Source organism: Nelumbo nucifera, chromosome 2, assembly GCF_055504915.1.
Source record: "Nelumbo nucifera cultivar China Antique chromosome 2, China Antique-T2T, whole genome shotgun sequence".
Lineage (NCBI taxonomy): Eukaryota > Viridiplantae > Streptophyta > Magnoliopsida > Proteales > Nelumbonaceae > Nelumbo > Nelumbo nucifera.
Genome location: NC_142650.1, coordinates 40,278,247 through 40,300,302, shown reverse-complemented (window position 1 = coordinate 40,300,302; position 22,056 = coordinate 40,278,247). Strand labels below are relative to the sequence as shown.

Here is a 22,056-nt window from a genome sequence, read left to right as displayed (position 1 = left end):
CATCATCAAAGCATATAGGATCAACAAGTTGAATCCATGACCTCTTGTTTTAATGTATTCTTTCATTACCATTAGTTCACTTCTTTATTTGTATTAATTAATGGCTCTCTATTCTATATCTTATTTTATTATACATGTATTTTAAAGAAAATGTAAACTAAATGACTTAAACCTTAAAAATTAAGTAACTTGCCATTCATATACTATATTTTATCATGATAAAATTTGTAAAATATATTATATGACTCATATTATGTCACATCATCATGATTTGACCTTCAATTCAACTTTGATTAAACCTCTAACCATGAGCTTTTCTCTTTTCTAGTCTTTGCACGGTCTTGTTCTAAACATTGGCAAATATGAAGAAACACCCAAACCCAATTAAAATTATCATAAATAACCTTGTAAAGATTTAATAAGAAGAAAAGATAAAAGTTTGTAAATAAATGCATTTCATTGTTGAATCGATGCAAAACTATGATAGTACAAATGATTTGGTTAGCAAATTCTCATTTATTCTTATTTCAAAATTTATCTTATTTTATTTGATTTCAGTACCAATCAAGTAAAATAAGACCAAGGCTGAATAAAGTAAAATGCAAAACAAAATTACCAGAATATACATTCTTTTCATTTGCACCCTACTAGTACAAAGTACATTTGTACTAGTTCAAATAATATTGCACACAGGTTTCAACGGGTCATTTGGGTTAGAGAATGCCAGAATGGTTAATAGCTATTAGCTGATCTCTCTCCCTCTCCTCCGTGAAACCGTGATTCTCGTTCCTGGAAATGGATAGAGGGAGGGGTAAATTGGGAGTATAGGAAAATTATTTTATTATTTATTAGTGGAACCAAAGCTGAGAGTTGTTATTGAAAGCGTGCAGTAATTGAGAAGTCTTTTGAGTGGAGTTTGTCTGGAGATGTCAGAGAGGTGAAAACAAAAAAAAGGGGAAATTGCCTGTGAAATGTAGGGCGACTGAGGGGGCAGAGCTGAAGCATTTGGTCTGCCAAGAACTCAGCAAACCCTCCTTTTTTTAAGCTCCTTCGGTCTTTCCCTTGTCGGCGACTTTTCCGGTCACCCTCTCTGCCACCACCGACCACTCAGTAGCCTCTCCTCTCTAATAACTTCGTTTTTCTTCGTTTCTCCGGCGACTTCGCCGGAAAAATAACACAGCGGATGTCACAAATTAAAGCTCTTTGTTCTTCAATTTGAGAGAGAGAGAGAGAGAGAGAGAGGGAGGGAGGGAGGGAGGGAGGGAAGGAGAGCATAACTTTCTTTCTTTCTATTTGTTCTATTTCTTTTCACTTGGGTTCTGAAACTTCGAGCTTCAGCGGATGAATCAATTTCGATTTTGATATATTCCGGGCTTTGGAGATCGCTTGATAGGAAATCTTTGACATTAGTCCTTGTTTCAAAGCAAGTTGAGCTGGGGGCTTGGACTGGCTTGATCTTTCGGTTTCTCTCATTCTTCCAATCTTTCTTTTTGTATTTCTGATTCATCTTCGGCTATTAACAAATACGGTAGGTTGTTGCAAGTTTGGATTGCCGGTTGTTTCTTCAGTGAAAAAGAGCATCATGGACAAGTATCCGGCTGAAATCCGAAATCGTTTCTCTTCTGGTGAAATGACGACTTGAAGCTTCTTCCCTTCCCAACTTTCCCGGCGAAGCGTGTGGAAGAAATTGCCGGATCCTGTACAATGAAGGCGCTGGCGAACAGTGCTGTGTCAACGGCAAATGCGTGCGAAGGTTATTATTTTAACTCCGGAAAAATGCTTGTTTTATATTTCTTCCCAGCCTTTTCCGGCATTTTCGAGAAAAAAAAGAGGTTGATTATTTCCCGAGAATTCCATTACCAATGAGATTGTGGCACGTGTCATTGCAGGAGAGAGAAAAAACATCAACTCTGAACTATGGCACGCGTGCGCCGGACCTCTGGTCACCATGCCGCCGGTCGGTAGCTACGTCGTTTATTTCCCACAAGGCCACAGCGAACAGGTGCGTTAGGGTCTCCACTACCATGCGGCCTTCTGGTGATAATCCTCGCCCTCCTCTATACATGGTCATCTGTAGCTTGCTTTACCAAAAGAGAATGTGCTGCAGATTGAATGACACGGTGGAAAAAAGAGTAGAGAAACAAAAATGCATTAGCAATTTTCCTTTGTCCTTTGTTTGACAATTTGATGATTATTTATTTTTAGGTTGTTTTCTACATATCTTTATAATTCTTTTTTACTACATTTGCTTCCGGAAATCTTTTTCTTCTGTTTTTCGAAAATTGAATTATTCCATAGCATTTGTTTTTTCTTTATTTTTTTTTCATATTTTTTATTGGTTCTTCTTCTTGTTTGTCAAAATCTTTCTTGTTTTCATAATTTTATTTCATGGGTTGCTTAGTGTTCTTATTATTATCCACTTGTTTTCTGATTATTTGCTTTGTTTTACTCATTGAACTTTTGTCAAAGCCATTTTCAGTTTAATGTTTATCACTGGGCAAATGATCATTCCATCAATGCAGTCTTTTCTTGATTGTTAAAGATGCTTTTACTGAACATAGTTGCTGTGGAAAGATAAAGTCTAACCAAGGATTTCAAGAACCGTTTTGGTTTTTATCTTGTTAGTAAATGGCGAAAGTTATTAATGTTTATAAATTGTTATAAGGTACGGGTTTTCATAAAAAGCAATTAATGATTTTGGAACAATATATAGTCCTTTTATAGTTTTATTTTGAATGCCCTTTATAAAGAATCACTTATATGTTCATGATATCATTGATAAGTATTGTATTCACAAATTACAGCAGCTTGTTATTGATAAAAGTACAGCTTGTTACTAAACTTATTTTGGGATAAAAATTTGTTGAAAATATCACTTCCTTTGTTTAATTTCTTGGTGTTCAAATATTACTTTTGATTTCTGTTAATTTTTAGTGAAATTGCAATGAAATGAAAATATTGTTCTTGGTGAATTTAAATTCTTGAGCTCTACTCCAAACACACCAATACACCATGGGTAAGCTTGAGTGTGTCTATTGTTGGAAATGAAATTTCTAGTTTTGTCTTCTATTGCTTTAGCATCATTGCACAAAATACCATAGGTCAGCTTGAGTGTTCCTATGGTTGGAACTGAAATTTGTAGTTTTGTCTTCTATTGATTTACTATCATTACATTCATAGGGAACTTATTCTGTTTTCAGGTGGCAGCATCTATGCAGAAGGATGTAGATGCTCACATCCCTAATTACCCTAATCTTCCATCAAAACTAATCTGCCTCCTTCACAATGTTACACTACATGTATAGATTTGGCTATCCTTTTCTTATTTTTTCTCTGCAAACAAGTTTTCTATGCTAAAATGATGGCAAATATATTCAAATCTCATTTAATAATAATTATTATTTTTTTTTTAACTTTTAAGGCGGATACTGAAACAGATGAAGTTTATGCTCAAATGACACTTCAGCCAGTTTCTACGGTAAGGATTATTATTCATCTATCTATCTATTTATCCATCCAAATTATGAGCATCTACTTGCATATGTGTAATTAACAAGTAACTAATAAAGTATTTTCCATTAGTAAAGGGGATGTTTTTGTTCCTCATTTTAACATGCCTTGGGTGCATATAGGGAATATAGTTGCCACCTTATTTGAATAGGCATTTTGGGATTATAGCCAAATTAAGATGGCAGTACATCAAAATCTCACTCTCAACTCTCAAAGACATGCTTTGCATGTTGTGTAGGCGAGAAATTCTAGCTAGAAGTTCCTCTCTGAAGTTCTGTTTTCTGAATCCATTAAATTTTCATGCAGTTTGACAAGGAGGCATTACTGCAATCAGATCTTGCACTCAAATCAACTAGACCACAAACAGAATTTTTCTGTAAAACATTGACTGCAAGCGACACAAGCACTCATGGAGGTTTCTCCGTGCCCCGCCGTGCAGCAGAGAAAATATTCCCCCATCTTGTAGGAAGTTTTCCATTTCTGAAGCATTTTCTACATTAGAATTTATGGTTTTTTTTGGTGGTTTTACAGTTTTTCTTTTTCCTGTTTATAGGATTTCTCACAGCAGCCACCTGCTCAAGAACTGGTGGCCAGAGATTTGCATGATAATGTATGGACCTTCCGCCATATCTATCGAGGTAAGCAACTCTTCACTTTTGCGGGCGTGAAGATTTTATTCAATCTAGTGTCCATTTGCACGATACTTGTATTTTTTTCTTCTAAAATCTGAGTAATAAATCCTGTTTCTGTTCATCATACAGGTCAGCCTAAAAGGCACCTACTTACAACAGGTTGGAGCTTATTTGTTAGTGGAAAGAGGCTTCTTTCTGGGGATTCCGTCTTATTCATTAGGTAATGATACAATTTAATGAATGTTTGGAAGTAGGCCCTGTCATGTTTTTATTAAAAAAGGGCAGCCCAGTGCACGAGGCTCCCACCTTTAATTTTTTATTGATCCTTTTTTTTTGTAAATAATATCCTTTATAAATCTTGTGGTCATATTGTTCTGGTTCAATCTACTTGCTTTAGAGCCATCCAATTTTTCTAAGTGACATATTCTGTCTTGTGGTTGTGCAGAGATGAAAAGCAGCAGCTCCTCTTGGGTATAAGGCGGGTTAACAGACAACCCACAAATATTTCATCATCAGTCTTATCAAGTGATAGTATGCATATTGGCATCCTAGCAGCAGCAGCCCATGCAGCTGCAAACCACAGCCCCTTCACAGTGTTCTATAATCCAAGGTAATTGGCTTTTATTTGGACTGTTTATCTTTATTATTAAGTTTAGTTTCTAATCTCAAGCTTTGTTCTTTTGTGAAATTTATTGAATTTTGAAATCAAGTCGGTTAGAGTAGTTTCATTTCATGTAGTCCTAAACTGTAGATCTTGTTTCAGAATGGACTTTCTGAAAAACTCTTCATTATGCAGGGCTAGCCCTTCAGAATTTGTCATTCCTTTAGCCAAGTACTACAAGGCAGTATACAGTAACCAAATATCCCTTGGTATGCGGTTCCGGATGATGTTTGAAACTGAAGAGTTAGGAACGAGAAGGTTGTTATAAGTGATCTATATCCTCATAGATAGTACTGTAACTGTTATATCAATCATTTGCTAAATTATTCTGTTTCTTTCTTTCTTTTATTTCAAAATTGAAAAGCTTGGTTTGTAGCATAGTTGTCAAGGTGTCTAGGCGATTCTGGGCAACACTGGGGTGTCTAGTCGCCCAGGTGATAAAGAATTTTATAATATAAAGAACTAACTTTTGGCTAGTTCCCTAGTTTTAAATACCATTCATCATGCATATTAATTTAAAAATAGCAAATTTCTTTATTAAACATAGTAATTTTCCTCTAAAAATGTGGCAAATCATCATATCTAAATGATAAAAATCTTTTAAATATATTAATTTCATTATTTTCAAAAGCAATACTACTATTATAAGTATTTAATGGAGCAATTTTATATCAATTAGCAACTACAGAAGGTTATAACTTCATATATTAAAATTCATCAAGATGGAAAGTAAATTAGAAAAAAAAAAGGATGCAGAGAGAGAGAGAATACATCATTAAAACAAAGTTTAAATGATATTTAGTAAATAATAGAATGTATTCACACACATATTAATAAGATGCAGCAATATAAATAATATTATAATAAGGAACCTGCCTTATCATTTTGTTGCCTAGGCGGGTGCCTAGTCACCTATCTCCTAACTCAAGCTGAGTCTTGATCAAAGAAAAATGTAAAAGCACTTTTACACCATAGAAGGATACTAAGTATTTAACTTGCAGGTATGTGGGGACAATTACAGGCATTAGTGATCTTGATCCTGTAAGGTGGAAAAACTCACAATGGCATAATCTGCAGGTATAGACGTATAATAATTGTTCCCATATGTATTGTAGAACCTAATTATAATCATCAATGTTGTTATATAAGGTGGGCTGTATCATGATCATTATTTCTATACCATTTTAATAGGTTGGCTGGGATGAGTCCACAGCTGGGGAAAGGCGTAACAGGGTCTCAATATGGGAGATTGAACCAGTGGCAGCTCCATTTTTCATTTGCCCACCTCCTTTCTTCAGATCTAAGCGCCCAAGGCAACCAGGAATGCCAGGTTCATTATTTGTGATTTGCAAGCATGGCTAATGGCCAATAATTCTTTGGCAGTTTTTTTTTTTTTTTTTTTTTTATAATAAATATCAGCTTCATCAAAACTGGAAAAAACTCTCGAACTCTGCATATTATGTCCATTGTCCTGGATCAAATTTTGACTTATAATGGGACTTCTTAAATAATGGAGTCTAAACCTCTTATAGGTGCTGGACACAAGGGAGGCATACTGGAACCTTTATTGTCATGCCTTGTGGTTTTTCTTGTCCTTTCTAACTTCAAACTGCTGGATAGAAGGTTACCTCGTAATGTAGTCTAATTTTCACGTTTGTATACTTTTTAGTGGATACCTAACCAACCATCTTTCTGATGGTTTCACAGATGATGAATATTCTGATTTGGATAACCTTTTCAAGCGGACAATGCCTTGGCTTGGTGATGATATCTGCATAAAGGATTCTCATACTCAGAATGCTGTGTTACCTGGCCTGAGCTTGGTGCAGTGGATGAATATGCAGAACAATCCTTCTCTTGGCAACTCAACCTTGCAATCGGATTACTTGCGTTCTCTGGCTGGACCAGTTCTGCAGAACCTAGCTGCTACAGATATTTCCCGTCAGTTAGGCTTACAGGGACCACAGGTCTTGCAGCCAAACAACCCAAACTTCAATATACAGAGGCCACCTCAGCAAATACAACAGCTTGAACAGATAACAAAATTACCAACTTCATTGAACCAATTAGGCTCCGTCATGCAGCCACAGCAACAGTTGGATGACATTAGCCAGCAACCCAGACAGAATTTAATTAATCAAACACTTCCTTCAAACCAAGCCAAGGCGCAATTGTTACAGTCTCAAGTTTTAATGCAATCTCCCCTTGTTCATCAACAGAAAGCGCTTATCGAGAACCATCAACTCCCTGGTAACCTTCCTCAGATCCCACAGCAGCAGCAATTGCAGCAACTACAGATACAACAGCAACTACAGCAGCAGCAGCAATTGCAACAACTACAGATACAACAGCAACAACAGCAGCAGCAGCAGCATTTGCAGCAACTACAGATACAACAGCAACAGCAGCAGCAGAAACAACAACAACAATACCAACAACAACAGCAACAAGTTAATGGTCAAATCCAACAACAAAACCGTATGCCAGTTCAGCTCCCTCATCAAGTGAATCAACAGTTACAGATGTCAGAACATCAAATCCAGTCACAACTGTTACAAAAGCTTCAGCAGAAACAACAGTCACTCTTGTTGCAGCAGTCTACACAGCAACAGACACCACAACTAATTCAACTCCATGAGCAGCATAAGCAATTCTCGGAAGTTCCTCAAACTTTATCTAATCCCAACTCATTTGCTCAGCAGAACATGATCCCTCAGCATATAACAAATAATAACGCCCAGCCATGTATCCAGTTCTCTCATCCAGCACAGCAGCAGCATCAGGCACAGCAAAAGCTTCAGCAGCAGCTTCCTCTTCCTCCAGCACTGACAACAAATATGCTTTTAACCACAGGCAGCAATATATTGACAGCTACTGGAGGGGCACAGTCAGGGATAACTGATGAGCTTCCTTCTTGTTCCACCTCTCTTTCCACAAACAACTGTCTTAATGTAGCCCAGCCCATTCTAAGCAGTAGGGCTTACCGTAGCACGTCATTGACAGAGGAGATGTCTCAGTCCACAGTGATGCCTTCGAGTCCTAAAACATTGGAAGCCATGTCATCTGGCCCAAACTTGGCGAAAGATTTGCAACAGAAATATGTTGTTAAACCTTCAATTCCCATTTCTAAGAGTCAGACTCAAGGGGCTGTTACCCCACAAACATGTTTAAATGCAACGTCCCAAATGGATTGTTTGGACACATCATCAGCAACTTCAGTTTGCCTTTCCCAGACTGATGGGCCTTCACAGAACTTTCCGTTGTCCTCTTTCGATCAACAATCAATGTTGTTCAAAGACGCAAGTCAGGATGAGGAAGTGCAGACTGATCCTAGAAATAACACACTTTTTGGGGTTAACATTGATGGTCCTCTTGGGATACCTTCGACTCCTGATCCATTGCTGGCAAAGGGAGTTGGATCAGGAAATGATTTTTTGAACAATCTTTCTTCAGGTGGCATGCTTGCAAATCATGGAAATTCAAAGGAGACTCAACAGCAACTTTCCTCAGTTGTTTCTCAGTCATTTGGGGTACCAGACATGGCATTTAATTCAATCGATTCTACCATCAATGATAGTGGCTTCTTGGGAAGAGGCACGTGGACTCCACCAACCCCCCAATTTCAGCGAATGCGGACATTCACAAAGGTTTTTTTTTCTTTTTCAGCTAGGACTTATAATACATAGAATTTTATTTTTCTTTTATTCTCCAGGAGCTTTACAAAATTGTCTTTTATGTGAAGGTATACAAGCGGGGAGCCGTTGGCAGATCCATTGATATAACTCGTTATTCTGGCTATGATGAGCTCAAACAAGATTTGGCACGTAGATTTGGAATAGAGGGGCAGCTTGAGGATCAACAAAGAATAGGATGGAAGCTTGTATATGTGGACCATGAGAATGATGTCTTACTAGTGGGTGATGACCCTTGGGAGTAAGTCCTTGGTTATCTTTTACCCCTCAGATTTCTTAGCCTTCTTTTTGTTTTTTTTTGGGGGGGGGGGCGCTTGTTCATAGTGTCTATGACCATATTTAACTTCATTATTACTTGCTTTCTACAATTGTCTTTGATGCTATTTCTTACGGAGTTTTAGCTGGTAAGAATATAATATTGATTTGTGGTGCATTTTCAGGGAGTTTGTGAATTGTGTTAGGTGCATCAAGATATTATCCCCTCAAGAAGTTCGGCAGATGAGCTTGGATGGAGATTTTGGAACCGGTGTCCTTCCAATTCAGGCCTGCAGCAGCTCTGATGGAGGGATTGCTTGGAGAAATGGTCAGTGTGACCAGAACTCAAGTAATCCTTCTGCTGGGTCGTATGATCACTGAAAGTTTGCATGGAGATGTGTTTGACACAGCAAGAGACTTCTCCATATAATATCATATTAATCAGCCAGTGAGTGTATGTGTGGGATCTCCAAGTGCTGATATTTGCTGCTTCAGATCTTAATCTTGCTACATGTTTGCAGAAGGTGCAAGGAAATAATGCTGGTATCAAGACACCGAAAACTATCTTCCATAGGCAGTCAAGGATCATTTGCTGAACTTGGAATCAGCAATGGAAATATTGAGGTCAGAGCCAGATGAAATAAAGATCAATTTTCCCTCCCAGGGGCCTTGCAAAAGCACCAGAGCTTGGTATTTGTACCACTTGTTTTCAAAATGTACACGTGTAGATTTATTTCTGTTTTTACTCTCCCTCGGTTAATTGCTTCTGTAAATTATACGAGTACTGTACCCTAATATTGGCACAACAAGCCTTTACAGAGAATGGAATGGAACATTGGGCATTCATCCCATATGTGATATTTCACAAGTTGATCTGTCAAAAACCAAAATAAAGCATTCAAATAGTGATCAAATGAAATGGTGTGGTGTGTTGTCGATGGTTGTCATCAGGCCGGTCAATAGAATTTTCATGCTTAATGGGTTTCGGCCCCTCTGGATGAAATGAAACTGCCATCTCATCTGAGTGACGGGTTGATTGGTTTAACCGGCTGGGTCGACAATTGGTTGCAAGCATTCATCCACCATGTCAAATTAAACTCTCAAGGCTGTGTTTGAGAGTGCTTTCCCAACGGGCTTTTTTGCGCTTTTCACGTTGGGGATGGTAAAAAAGCCAGTCAAATTCCTTCGGTGAAAAGCAAAAAGCTCAAAAATAGGGGTGCTAAGTTGGGCTGGCTGAGACAGGTTTTAGTTCAACCTAGGCCTATAGGCCCAAAAGTTGAGCCTGAGTTTGAACTATCCAACCCGAACTCATCCTACACTAAAATTTGGTGCATTTGGGTTGGGTTTAGAACTAGATCAGGTCTGGGTTGGTTAATCAATACACATTAAGAATTGTCAGAAAATTTAAGGGTACTTAAAGAGGTCCAGGTATGTTAAATTAGCTCATGTTTTTATCCTTCATGAAAACTATGAGCCTATATATTATATATAATCGGATTGGATTAAAAGTTTATAACTGTACGGGGCCTGATTTGAAAAATAAATTCAAGTCCAAATTGATCGGAGTCCGATATATTGAATTTCATATTGAATCTTGATCTAAGGGTTTAATTATCGGATTGAATGCGGGAGTAACTGGATCTGATCTGATCTGCTTGCACCCCTAATATTCCCAATTATACTATTTTCCAAATATGTAATAACGAGGATGGGGATATTCTTCACTTTGTTCCAGGCTGTAATCTAGCCCAATCCATATGGACCTCCGGACACATCCTTTACAAAATGGCTAGTCCACAGTCAAACGCAGTCATTCATTACAGACGTAATGTTACATGATTTCATAAACAATGATTATAAGCAAAGAATTGAAAAGATTGATTTGTGTGTGAATCATTTAATCTAATCCCTTTACAAAGTCCATGATAAAACCATTCATTACAGATGCGAAGCCGTCACAGACCTCGGTCCAAGGACCCCTCAAATGTTAATCGGCATCTATGGTTGATAATACAATTGACCTATAAAAATGCCTTTAATCCTGCACAAAGCTTATCCCTCTCAAGAAATTTCATGCAACTAAACATACAAATTGCTGGTATTACTTGTCCCCCCCACCAAACATCCCCATCATGTCTTTTGAAGAACCCATTTGTTTCATCAAATTTTGTAGGCCACCCATACCACCTATTTGCTTCAACATTTGTGGTGGAAGGACTTTACTCATGTGCTGTGCATTCATATTTCGAGATAATGCACTCATTTCACCCTTCTTTGGAATCTTGAGCCCTTTCATTTTGCTCCAAATCTTGGCAAGGCGCTTATATTCGTCTAACATCTCCATCACTTCTCTAACAGGGCGACCAGCACCTCGTGCTATCCGCATCATCCGAGACTCGTTCATAAGCTTCGGGTTATTACTATCCAACTCTGCAAAATTAAGAAAGAAAAATTGGCCCCTGGGGGAAGAACAGTTAAGAAAGGGAGGGATGGGAAAATCAGACTAGAAGCTGTTGCTAGAATGCTGGCCTGACAGACACTGAAGCCTGGGACATCGGTTGAATTCAACATATAGGTCATGCTTAGGCCTAGAGTTCTGGCTAACATATAGCAATTGATAACCTGAAATTTGCTTTTTAATTCTTGTAAGAATTTTTCATATATTATTTCTTAAGGTAAAATTCCCATGGAAATGGTATTTCACAATTATCTTTTTATTGTTTTGCAAATAAAAAATGAAAAAGTTGGAATTATCAATATTAATTGGAAAGGCTTGATCACCAATGGCTAAAGACATCCATCTTGAAAAGAATTTTAAGGACTGGCTTCTGCACAATACCAGCCCAACCCAACTTCACTCAAACCCCAACCAGGCCCGGCCCGGCCCCCGGACGGGCTTGAACAGGTATATGGGCCTGCGGGCTTAACCTCGGGCCAAAAAGCCCAGCCCGCAATAAATTCGAGCCGGGCTCGGGATTTGCCAAAATAGCCCGGCCCGACCCGACCTATAATTAAACCTAAAAACCCTAGTCGAATGCCCCTCTTTTTTTCACCTCTTTCCCTTATTTTTCCAGCCGAACCCTTCTTCTCCATATCCTTTTTCCCTTCTTTATATTCTTTTTTTAATGTAAATAAATTTTGAATTTATATTCTTTTTTTAATATAAATAAATTCTAATTTATATTGATTATTGAATAGGGAAAATTCTAATTTATTTTATTAGGTCGGGCTTCGGGCTCGGGCTTCGACCTTTTTATCAGGGCCGGGATTGGGCCCAAGTTGTAGGCCCATTGGTCAGGCCGGGCTCGGTCTCGGGCTTCGACCTTTTTATCGGGGCCGGGCTCGGGCCCAAGTTGTAGACCCGTTGGTCGGGCTAGGCTCGGGCTCGGGCCTAACATATTTCCATTAATGAAGAGTAAAAGCCCGGCCCGCGCCCGGCCCGGCCCATGAATAGGTTTACATGTGAATAGAGCAAGTCATGGTGAGGGGCAGGAAGTGGGGCGATGTAGGTAGGTGGAAAAAGCTGAGACAAGAAAGATGATACATAAAATAAATAATAGGAAAAATGTAAAACAATATCAACTTTCTATAGCCATGGAAATTTAGCTGTTGCATACACCATAACCTGAACTCTACCCCAACTCAATTAGGGATGGAAGTAGTCTTGGTGTTTTTTCTCTCCTATTTATTTTTTTTGAAGGGGGAGGGGAGAGGTTATTTACATAATTAAGCAGCCCTAATTGTCACCCAATTTCTTCATGGACGAAAGAATAGCCCCTCTAATTTTACCGGTAGTATGTTATAAACCATATTTTGTACCTTCATTTGTCATGGAATCCATCATAGTCATGTAGCGCTTGATCTTTGCTTGGCTTTCCTTTTCACGACCTTTTGGCATTAACTCGGAACTAAATCCTGGAAGCATTGAAAAAACCTACAAAGAAAAGAAAGCAGTAGCAAATCAGAAAAAAAGGTATTTGTGTGATAGCAAGTAAAACAAAGTGAAAAAAAAAGAAGGTTATAACACTGTATGACAAAAAAACACACCCAACCACAATAAAATTGCAAAATTGTAACTGTCTTAATATTTGTTAGGTTATTTGTCTTTTCTTATGGATAACAGGCAATTTGTAAAAAAATGATAAGCCAGTACATAAGGTAAAGATGGGAACAACTCCCTCAGAAACAACCTGATCACCCCTTTCCTAACAGGACAATCAAATTATTGTGTTTGTAGAAATGAACATCCATCCAACAAAGGATATGGCACTGAACAGAAACAGAATGGTGAAACAGGATTCATGTAGCCAACCCCATACAGTTGGGACAAGGCTTAGATGTCTCTCTCATGAGAAGATCCAAATCATTTTGCATCAGAGTGCTGGTTCCAGGGCCATGCTATTAGAAAGGCTTACTAAAGTCGTCTATACAGCCTATGAAGTCAGCTGGTGGTCCCATCAATGATATCCATGTAATGAATAAGTCGTAGATTTTAATAGAGGATTATGTTTGGAGATATTTGGAGTAAAGTTCAATTCAATGAGTTTAATGATTTTTAAGAATTTCTTGAAGGAAAATAGTGGAAACTGGTACTGGTGTTTTTTACAAATATGAAGTTAGGTCCCTATCCAATATACCATCCCAAGACCCCAGATATCTAGGACTTACATTGGGTAACGCCCTTTGACAATTTCTTGATTTGTGCATGTCATTCTTGTGCAGGGGCCATGCTACTTCATGAGCAGTCATCTATGATTGTGGTCTGTAGTGGAAGAAGAAATATGTTGATATTTTATTTGCTCTTTTAAGTCTCTTCTTCCCTTACTAGATCTACTATATTATCATTCGTTTTCAAGAAGAGGGGGGTGGAAAACATGGAGTTCAGGTTGGCGACTACATGGAGAAGAAGGCTGGAGGTTGAAGCTAAAAAGTACGTGTTTGAAGCTTGCAGAAACAAAGGACAGGAGTGCTTGAAGATCAGAGAAGAGAAGAAGACCACCATTTTTCTTTGCAGGGATGCAGTGTTTTGGCTGAAAGGTTTCGTGGATGCAGTTATGTATAGCATGAAACAAGTCGGATGGAAAGGGCAGTTGAATAGGGGAAGAACGAACAATGTAGCGGAGCTGAGAAACAATAGAAAGGGGTGGTTTGTAGTAGTCACAGAGAGCTTTGGAAAAGTAACAGGAAGTACGTGTATTCCGGAAGGAAATAGGAAGACAGGGTGTTAGGGTTATGCAGATAAGTTGCAAGAATATCTGGTAGTGATGGAGAGGAATGAGAAGGTTCAGCAAAAACCTCAACTGAGAAAACAGAGGTGGGGGTGGGAGAGAACGTTCAGATTGAAAAGGGAGAGCAAAAAACCCAGAAGGTAGTGGAGGAATACATTGTGTGCTCTGTTAAATCGAGCAAAATGGAGTTCGAAGTGGACAGGCAGGATTGGAGGAAAAAATTTGTGTTCATAGCTGGGAGGAAGGTCGCGGATTGGCAGCTAGTTGCAGAGGAGATAAGGAATAAATTTAGCAACAGAGATCCTGTTCTTGTGTTACCTTTCTGCGAAAACAGAGCCATTCTCGACACCGGGGGGGGGGGGAGGTAGAACTCTCTGCCGTTGAAACGAAAGGTCTGATAGTTGTTGAAGAATGGTGTATGTCTTGTAATGAGCGAGACATCACTGTTGCTTGTTTTGGAATCAAGCTCCTTGGGGTGCCATTCAACCTCTGGAACAAATCTTTCGTTGGAAAATTAGTCCACATGATGGGTGGTGCAATGGTGGACTGTACCCTCAGGGACCTGACAGCGATCAAGGCGAGAATCCGAGGGCTGAAGCCGGAGGAGGTTCCACGGGTGGTCACTTGCTTCTCGAAGGGCCTTTGGAGGAAGATCTGGGTCTTGACGGAAGTGGAAGTGACGCTGTGGAGAGAATGCTCGAAGGAGGAAGAAGAAGGTGACGTGGATGAAGGCTGCTTACGTGGCAAAGCCTTAGTGGGAGGGGATGGGGAAGAGCGGGGGAGGGACACTTTAAGGAAGGGAAAGAGTCGGATCTGGAAGGGGTTTGGGCGGCCACATCGAAAAAGGCAATAATTCAAAAATTTTTTAAATGAAATTTAAGGTGGTCGGCCCATCATATGCTGATGTGGCAAAGAAGTTAACCGGCCTTATTCAATCTGAGCCAGTCGGAGTCATGGCATGGGAGGGCTGGCGGCTAAACCGGGGGGGGGGGGTATTAAAAGTGGCCCACATGATAACTTAAGGCATCACGTGGGTTGGGGCAGAGACATGGGAAAGGGAAAGGGAAGGGGCAGTTTGAACAGTGAACCGGGGGAACGAGTCAGCGACCCATGTGATAACTTAAAGCCTCACGTGGGTTGGGATAAGGGGCCAGCTCGTGGACCGACGGTAGACGAAGGCCACAGTCTATCATCGTCTAGATTGATGCCTGTAGAGAGGAGAAAAACACAGGGGCGGAATGCGGCTAGTGAACTCCGGTGGGTACCTCACCGGACTCATGATGCACCCTGTTCTGTGCGGCGCCCCTCAGAGAAACCAAATCCCAGATACACAAGGGAGAGAAATGATGAAAGAGAAGATTGGGACAAAGGCTGGGTACATTGTGGAGCAGACAACGAAGAGATGGAGGATAGTGGGGATGAGGACAGCAACATCGGAAGTGTGAAGGATTATGGGGAATGCGAAATAGGTGACTTGGGCAGGTTGAACATTACAAGCTTATTTCAGGAGGACGCAAAAGAGGATTGGAGACCGAATCCAGCCGGCCAGAGGAATCCGGTAGTTGGTGGAGGAAGAGCTGAGTCTGGTAAGGGGAATGAAGACATTAGTCAGATTGGTGCGCCCCTAAGGCTTCTGATTGTGCAAGATGCAACAAAAGGGGTAAACCTGGAAAACCTGAGGCAGAACGGAAACACGACAATAAGGGACAAACAATGGGTAGAGAGAGGACAGATCGCCAGAATGTCCAAAGGACAGAAAGGTCTACCCACCAACTCAGGGAGACAGACATTGACCAACCCTCTGAACAAGTAAGGGTGGGCGGTGACACATCCCGTGTCCCCCCACTCATCATCTCAGTCAAACCCAGGTAACTAGTTGAATTCAGTTTGTGCTACTAATGTGTTCTCTGTGTCCTATGTTCTAGATTCCGTTCCTGTCTCAAGCTCAAAAGCCCGTATATGTGCTTTCAATCAAAGTGGTGGGCTCTTAAAGGGTGGGGAGAGGAGAGGGGAGGACTGTGGGGAGGTGTTGGAAGGAAGGTATAGGAATGAGAGAATTTTGGAAATTATTGAAAATGTTTTTAAGGAAGTAGAACAAGAGATGAGATGGACGGGGACTTTAGAGGAGAGAAGAGGGGAAGGATCAGGTGGAGAGGAAGGAGAGGAGGGGAGAATTGGAGGGTATAGTGTAGAAAGGAAAGTGGAGGAGAATCCTAATAAAGAGGACATGTTAGCAGATTTTGTGGGGAAGTTGGGGTGTAGATTGGAAGACCTAAATGTGCTGAAAGAAGGCTGTTGCAGAGGAAGGAGATTAGAACAAAGAAGAAAAAATTGGGTGAAGCTGAGAGATTGAAAAGAGATGTGGAGGGTGACAAGAAGTTTGGGGTAATAGGGGATAGAAGGAAAGGGGGGAAGGTAGTGGTTAGGTGAAGAAGGGACTTAAGAAAGAAGTGAGAATGAAGATACTTAGTTGGAATGTGAGGGGAATAGGAAGTGTGATGAAAAGAGCGATAATAAAGGAGGTAATGCAGAGGAAGGAGATTAGAACAAAGAAGAAAAAATTGGGTGAAGCTGAGAGATTGAAAAGAGATGTGGAGGGTGACAAGAAGTTCGGGGTAATAGAGGATAGAAGGAAAGGGGGGAAGGTAGTGGTTAGGTGAAGAAGGGACTTAAGAAAGAAGTGAGAATGAAGATACTTAGTTAGAATGTGAGGGGAATAGAAAGTGCAATGAAAAGAGTGATAATAAAGGAGGTAATATAGAGGTATGACCCAGACATTGTACTATTGCAGGAGTCCAAGACAATGGAGTTTAATAATAGATGGGCAAGAAGCGTATGGAAAGCTAGAGGGATTAGTTGGGTGGCTGCTCCCTCGTGGGGTGCATCAGGAGGGATAGTAACAATGTGGAAGAGGGATGTGGTTGATGGTTTGGAGGAATTGATTGGAAGACATTCAGTTTCTATGAAGTTCAAACAACAAGAGGATGTTAGGGGGTTGTGGGATGGACCAAATGATTACAGAGAGAGACAGGAGTTGTGGGAGGAGTTGGCTGATGTTAGGGGGCTATGGGATGGACCCTTGTGTGGGTAGAGATTTCAATGTGATCAGATACTCGGAGGAAACCAACAAGACCAATCAGAGGGTGACAACTAGTATGAGGAAGTTTTACAGGTTTGTGGGTACCTTTGAGCTCAAGGAGATACCCCTAGCCCATAAGACTTTTACTTGGTCCAATCTCCAATCTAGGCCCATCTGTTCCAAGTTGGATAGATTCCTGTTCTCCTTGGATTGGGAAGAACATTGGGGAAATTTGGCATCTAGAGATCTCCCTAGGATGACTTTTGATCATTGGCCCATAGTAATAGGCAAGGAGGAAAGAAGGAGTGGTGGCCCTGCCCCTTTTATATTTGAAAATATGTGGTTACTTCATCCTAGGTTTACCGAGAGAGTTAGAGAGTGGTGGTACGAATGTAACCCAATGGTGGAATGGGAGGGGATGAGATTCCATAAGAAATAATAATTTTTAAAAGCAAAGATTAAGGAGTGGAATCTTTTAGAGTTTGGGAGGTTAGAAGAATGAAAGAGAGCTTTGATGGACCAAATTGAAAGCTTGGACTCTAGAGAAGATGGGGGAGAATTTGGAGAGGGAGACATTGAACTTAGAAGAGATTTGAGAAAGCAGCTAGAGGACTGCCTACATAAGGAGGAAATATGTTGGAGGCAAAAGTCTAGGTGTAAATGGTTGTAAGAGGGAGATAGGAACACCAGGTATTTTCATTCTTTGGCAGATGGAAGGAGGAGGAATTTTATCTCCAAATTGGTAGTGGATGGAGTGGAGCCAACACAACAAGAGGAGATTGCCAGGGCATGTGTAGAACATTTTAAATCCATTCTAAGAAGGCCTGTAAGTAGTGGGGTGTGGGTAGAAGGGTAGGATTGGCCAGATGTAGGGGTGGACAATAGAAGAAGGCTGGAAAGAGGGTTTGAGTTGGAAGAAATCAAGGAGGCTGTGTTTTCTATGGATAGAACAAAAACCCCAGGGCCGGATGGGTTCACAATGGCTTTCTTATCAGGATTGTTGGGATATTTTGAAAGATGACCTTCTGTTGGTGTTTGAGGAGTTTCATAGGAGAGGAATTGTTAACCTAGGAGTGAACTCCACCTTTATAGCTTTGATTCCAAAAAAGAATGATGCCTCCCACCCAAGGGATTTCATATCAATCAGTTTGGTTAATAGCCTATACAAGATTATTGCAAAGGTGTTGTCTTTAAGACTGAAGGAGGTATTGTCAGACATCATTGCACAAAATCAAGGAGCCTTTGTGAGTGGAAGAAAAATTACCAATCAAATCCTCATTGCTAATGAGAGTGTGGAGAGTTTTAAGAAGGATAAAAAGGGGGTGGTGTGTAAGTTGGACCTGGAAAAGGCTTATGACTTGATAGACTGAGAATTTTTGAGGAAAGTTATGACCAAATTTGGGTTTGGGGCCAGATGGTGTAAATGGATCATGGGTTGTGTTCGGAATTGTCATTATTCAGTGCTAGTGAATGGGATAGTGGTAGATTTCTTTCCAGCCATTAGAGGTATAAGACAAGGAGACCCCCTTTCTCCCTTTTGTTCATTCTAATTGCTGATGTTTTGGGGAAGTTGATACACAGGGCAGATTCTAGGGGTCTTATCAGAGGTTGGAGAGTTGGAAGGGAGGAAACACCCCTCACTCATTTACAATTTGCTGATGACACAATTTTGTTCTGTGAAGGAGGTAATGTGGGTTTTATCAGGAACATGAAGTTGGTGATACAACTCTTTGAGCAAATGTCAAATTTGAAGGTGAACTTTGGGAAAAACTGTGTAGTGGGTGTGAATTTGGAGGAGGGAGAGATTAGGGAGAGTGCAGAAGTGCTTGAGTGTGAAGTTTCGGAATGGCCTTTGAATTACCTTGGGTTGCCTCTAGGCGATAACCCTAAGAGAGAGTTTTTGGAACCCAATGGTGGAAAGATTTGAAAAGAGACCTGCCTCCTGGAAAAAGAATTACCTCTCTCTTGGTGGAAGGACTACACTGATTAATGCCACGCTAGCAAACTTACCCATCTACTTCATGTCAGTATTTAAAGTCTCAATGAAGGTGTCTAGTAGGTTGGAGAGGATGATGAGAGACTTCATTTGGGAGCCAAGAGAGGAGAAGAGGGATCATAGAGTTAGATGGGAGGTGGTGACTAGGAGCAAAAACTATGGTGGTTTGGGGCTTGGGAACATTAGAAAAAGAAATATGGCTCTTTTGGGGAAGTGGTTGTGGAGATTTCCATTGGAGCAGGAGAAGCTTTGGGCTAGGATAGTGGCAAGCATCCCATTTGCAGTCCTTACCCAATTGAAAGTAATGTTCAGCTCCTGTTTTATGCTTTCAATTTCCCTAAACTCATGCCTATAGATCCATGGTGTGAGATGAATATTCTTTGTCCAAGAAATGATAAGCTTTGAATCCCCCTCTACTTCCAACTGTTGAAAGTTTGCTTGCTTTGCAAGTCTTAAGCCTTGAAGTACTGCCATCAATTCTGCCTTTAATGAGTCTCCCGACCCCAAGGGACCTGAAAACATAGCCAAAACTTTCCCGTGTGCAATCTCTAAAACTCCAATACCTGCCATTCCAGTGTTTCCCATGGAGCTCCCATCAAAATTCAATTTTATTTTATTTTCCACTGGGGGTGACCAAACCATAACCCTCTTTTCCTTTTCTCTTGAGGAGGCTGCCACTTCAGACCATAGTTTTCAAGGTGCCAAGGCGAGGCTAGGCGACTAGAGGGCGCCTTGTCGCCTAGTCGCCTAGGCGATGGATTTTTTTATGTTAAAACATAGATCCTAGGGTAGTTCCCTAGGTACCATAACCATATTTCTTTAATAATTGTTCATGATTTCCATAAGAAAAGTATAAATTTCATATTGAAGTATAGAAAATCAACATATTCATGAGAAGAAAAAGAAGAAGGAAAATAAAATTCAAAAAATATAGGGGCTGAACCCTTATTTTTGTTATAGGAAAAGAAGAAAATAAAATGTATTGGTAGTAGAAGAAGAAGAAGAAGAAGAAGAAGAAGAAGAAGAAGAAGAATATATGGAAGATGAAAATGTGCTGATTAGATAAAATTTTAAGTTCTTCCTTACTTATTGGTTCAGGTTTTGAAGTCTTTGAGGGTTCAATACAACATTTAGCAATGTTTGTGTTGACTAAACCCTAATAAATAAGAAAATAATAAAAAGAAATTAGTATATAAACACACAAAATGATTATTTTAGTTTAATAATGTCTATTTTATAATTATAATCTCAAAAAAAAATGAATAAAAAAATATTTTATAGTATGAAGTAGAAAACTGCTTGGCGATTAGGCGAGGCAAGCCTCAAAGGGCACCTTGTTGCCTAGGCGTCGCTTTGACAACTATGCTTCAGACCATGCCCTTATGATTTCATTTACTGAAAAATCTTTGAATGCATCAATTACCTTTATCCAGTGAGCTGCTCTAATTAGAATAGCTTCACATAATTCCTCCTTTGATATTCTTTTATCATTAAAAATTCTTCCATTTCTTTCCTCCCAAACAGTCCATACTACTGCAGCCCGGATTGCTTTAATTGGCAAAACAGGATTCATGTAGTCGATCCCATATAGTTGGGATAAGGCATGGATGATGACGATGATCTTATTCCAATCATGATGCCCCCTTGTGACATTGCAGTGATCAATTGATTAGGAGGAGAGTTTTTGGAGGCAGATTAAATGAAGGGATTGATAAGGAGAAAAGAAGATTACACGTTTTGTCTTGATTTCTATGGGTACGAATGATAGCCTGAATATCCAAAGACCATTGTAAAGCTAGATGGAACATTTTTTTTCTTTTGATACTAAAAGCTAGATGGAACAATTTCATGGAGTGGTCTCAGTTTGCCAAGTTGTATGTGGGTAAATTGGCACAAGAGGAAAACTAGGCTATTTTTAGGCAAGGAGAAGCCACCTAAACCTGAAGATCTCGCTTGCCCCATGTAGTTTGATGGTTATGCCATAGATTGTTGGTAGAATTTAACCACAGATAACCTGGAATATATGCTCCTATCAACAGTGAAATAAATCTGCTATGGTGCCTGCAATTTACTTCCAAGTGATATATATAATATTGCTTGAGTGCATCAGTCAAGATTTCGGATGGTGCTTGAAATTCACTCTCAAGTACAAAACATTGTTTGACACATCAGTGAAGTAAATAACATTCAACAAGGGGGAGAAGTCTGTATCTGTGTATTTATGTTCTGTCTAGGGGCCTTGTAGGAGGAGATTGATCACTATGAAGTTATTGAATGGAAGGATCCTGCTGATGGTAATTAGTACAGGAAGTTGGTTGAGAAGAATACAGTATTCATATTCCTAAAACCAAACACATTGAAGTGGACTGAAATTTTATTCGGGAGTAGGTCCTATTTGGTGAAGATTATCCCCTTCATTCCTTCATCAAGATGACAAGCAGTTGGTAGATGCATCTACCATGTTGGGTGACTCCCTTCCAGCATTGATCTGGATCTTTCATCAGATGATTTTAACCCAATTTGGGGTCAAAATCAAAATTTTTAGATCCGACAATGTGAAAGAATATTTTGCAAACCCATTAGCCTCTTATTTGCCTGACCATGGGATTACCCATCAGAGTACCTGTCCTCATACACCACAGTAGAACGGGGTTGCTGAGAGAAAGAATAGACACATATTGGAGGTGACCATAAGCATTATTTACATCCAATGTGCCTATACGTTTCTGGGGTGATGCTATTCTTACAACGGTATATCTCATCAATCGAATTCCTCCACGGGTTCTTGACATGAAATCTCCTTATACCCTTTTATATCCTAATAAAGAGTTATTTACCATCCCCCCCTCAAAACCTTTGGGTTTATTTGCTTTGTTTAGATTCTTGGACCCCATCGTTCCAAATTTGATCCTAAGGCCTCAAAATGTATCTTCCTTAACCTTGCTTGCTGTATATGTGGATGATATTGTAGTAACAGAGAGTGATAATAATGAGATTGAGTCC

General features: G+C 39.9%; 2 protein-coding genes across 3 annotated transcripts in view; one reads left to right on the top strand and one right to left on the bottom strand.

Moving 5' to 3' along the window:
* The first annotated feature begins 798 nt into the window (after positions 1–798).
* LOC104599195 (auxin response factor 19-like) lies at positions 799–9,618 on the top strand. The gene is made up of 14 exons (XM_019198079.2): positions 799–1,753; positions 1,890–2,002; positions 3,201–3,299; positions 3,422–3,478; positions 3,817–3,972; positions 4,064–4,148; positions 4,272–4,362; positions 4,588–4,752; positions 4,939–5,061; positions 5,805–5,880; positions 5,995–6,133; positions 6,511–8,450; positions 8,546–8,736; positions 8,936–9,618. Exons 1-14 carry the CDS (start codon positions 1,705–1,707, stop codon positions 9,129–9,131), a joined length of 3,480 nt encoding a protein of 1,159 aa, XP_019053624.1. The 5' UTR covers positions 799–1,704; the 3' UTR covers positions 9,132–9,618.
* Positions 9,619–10,618: 1,000 nt separating this feature from the next.
* LOC104599194 (signal recognition particle subunit SRP54 2-like) overlaps positions 10,619–22,056 on the bottom strand; it is an 86,705-nt gene continuing 75,267 nt past the window's right edge. The window contains exons 8-9 of one of the 2 annotated variants that reach the window (XM_010261628.3): positions 12,570–12,684; positions 10,619–11,180 (exon numbers count right to left, since the gene is read on the bottom strand). In XM_010261628.3, coding sequence (XP_010259930.1) covers positions 10,852–11,180; positions 12,570–12,684 — 444 coding nt within the window. In that variant the 3' untranslated portion in view covers positions 10,619–10,851. Of the gene's footprint in view, positions 11,210–12,569; positions 12,685–22,056 lie in introns of both variants that reach the window. The other variant, XM_088898284.1, reaches the window with a different exon arrangement.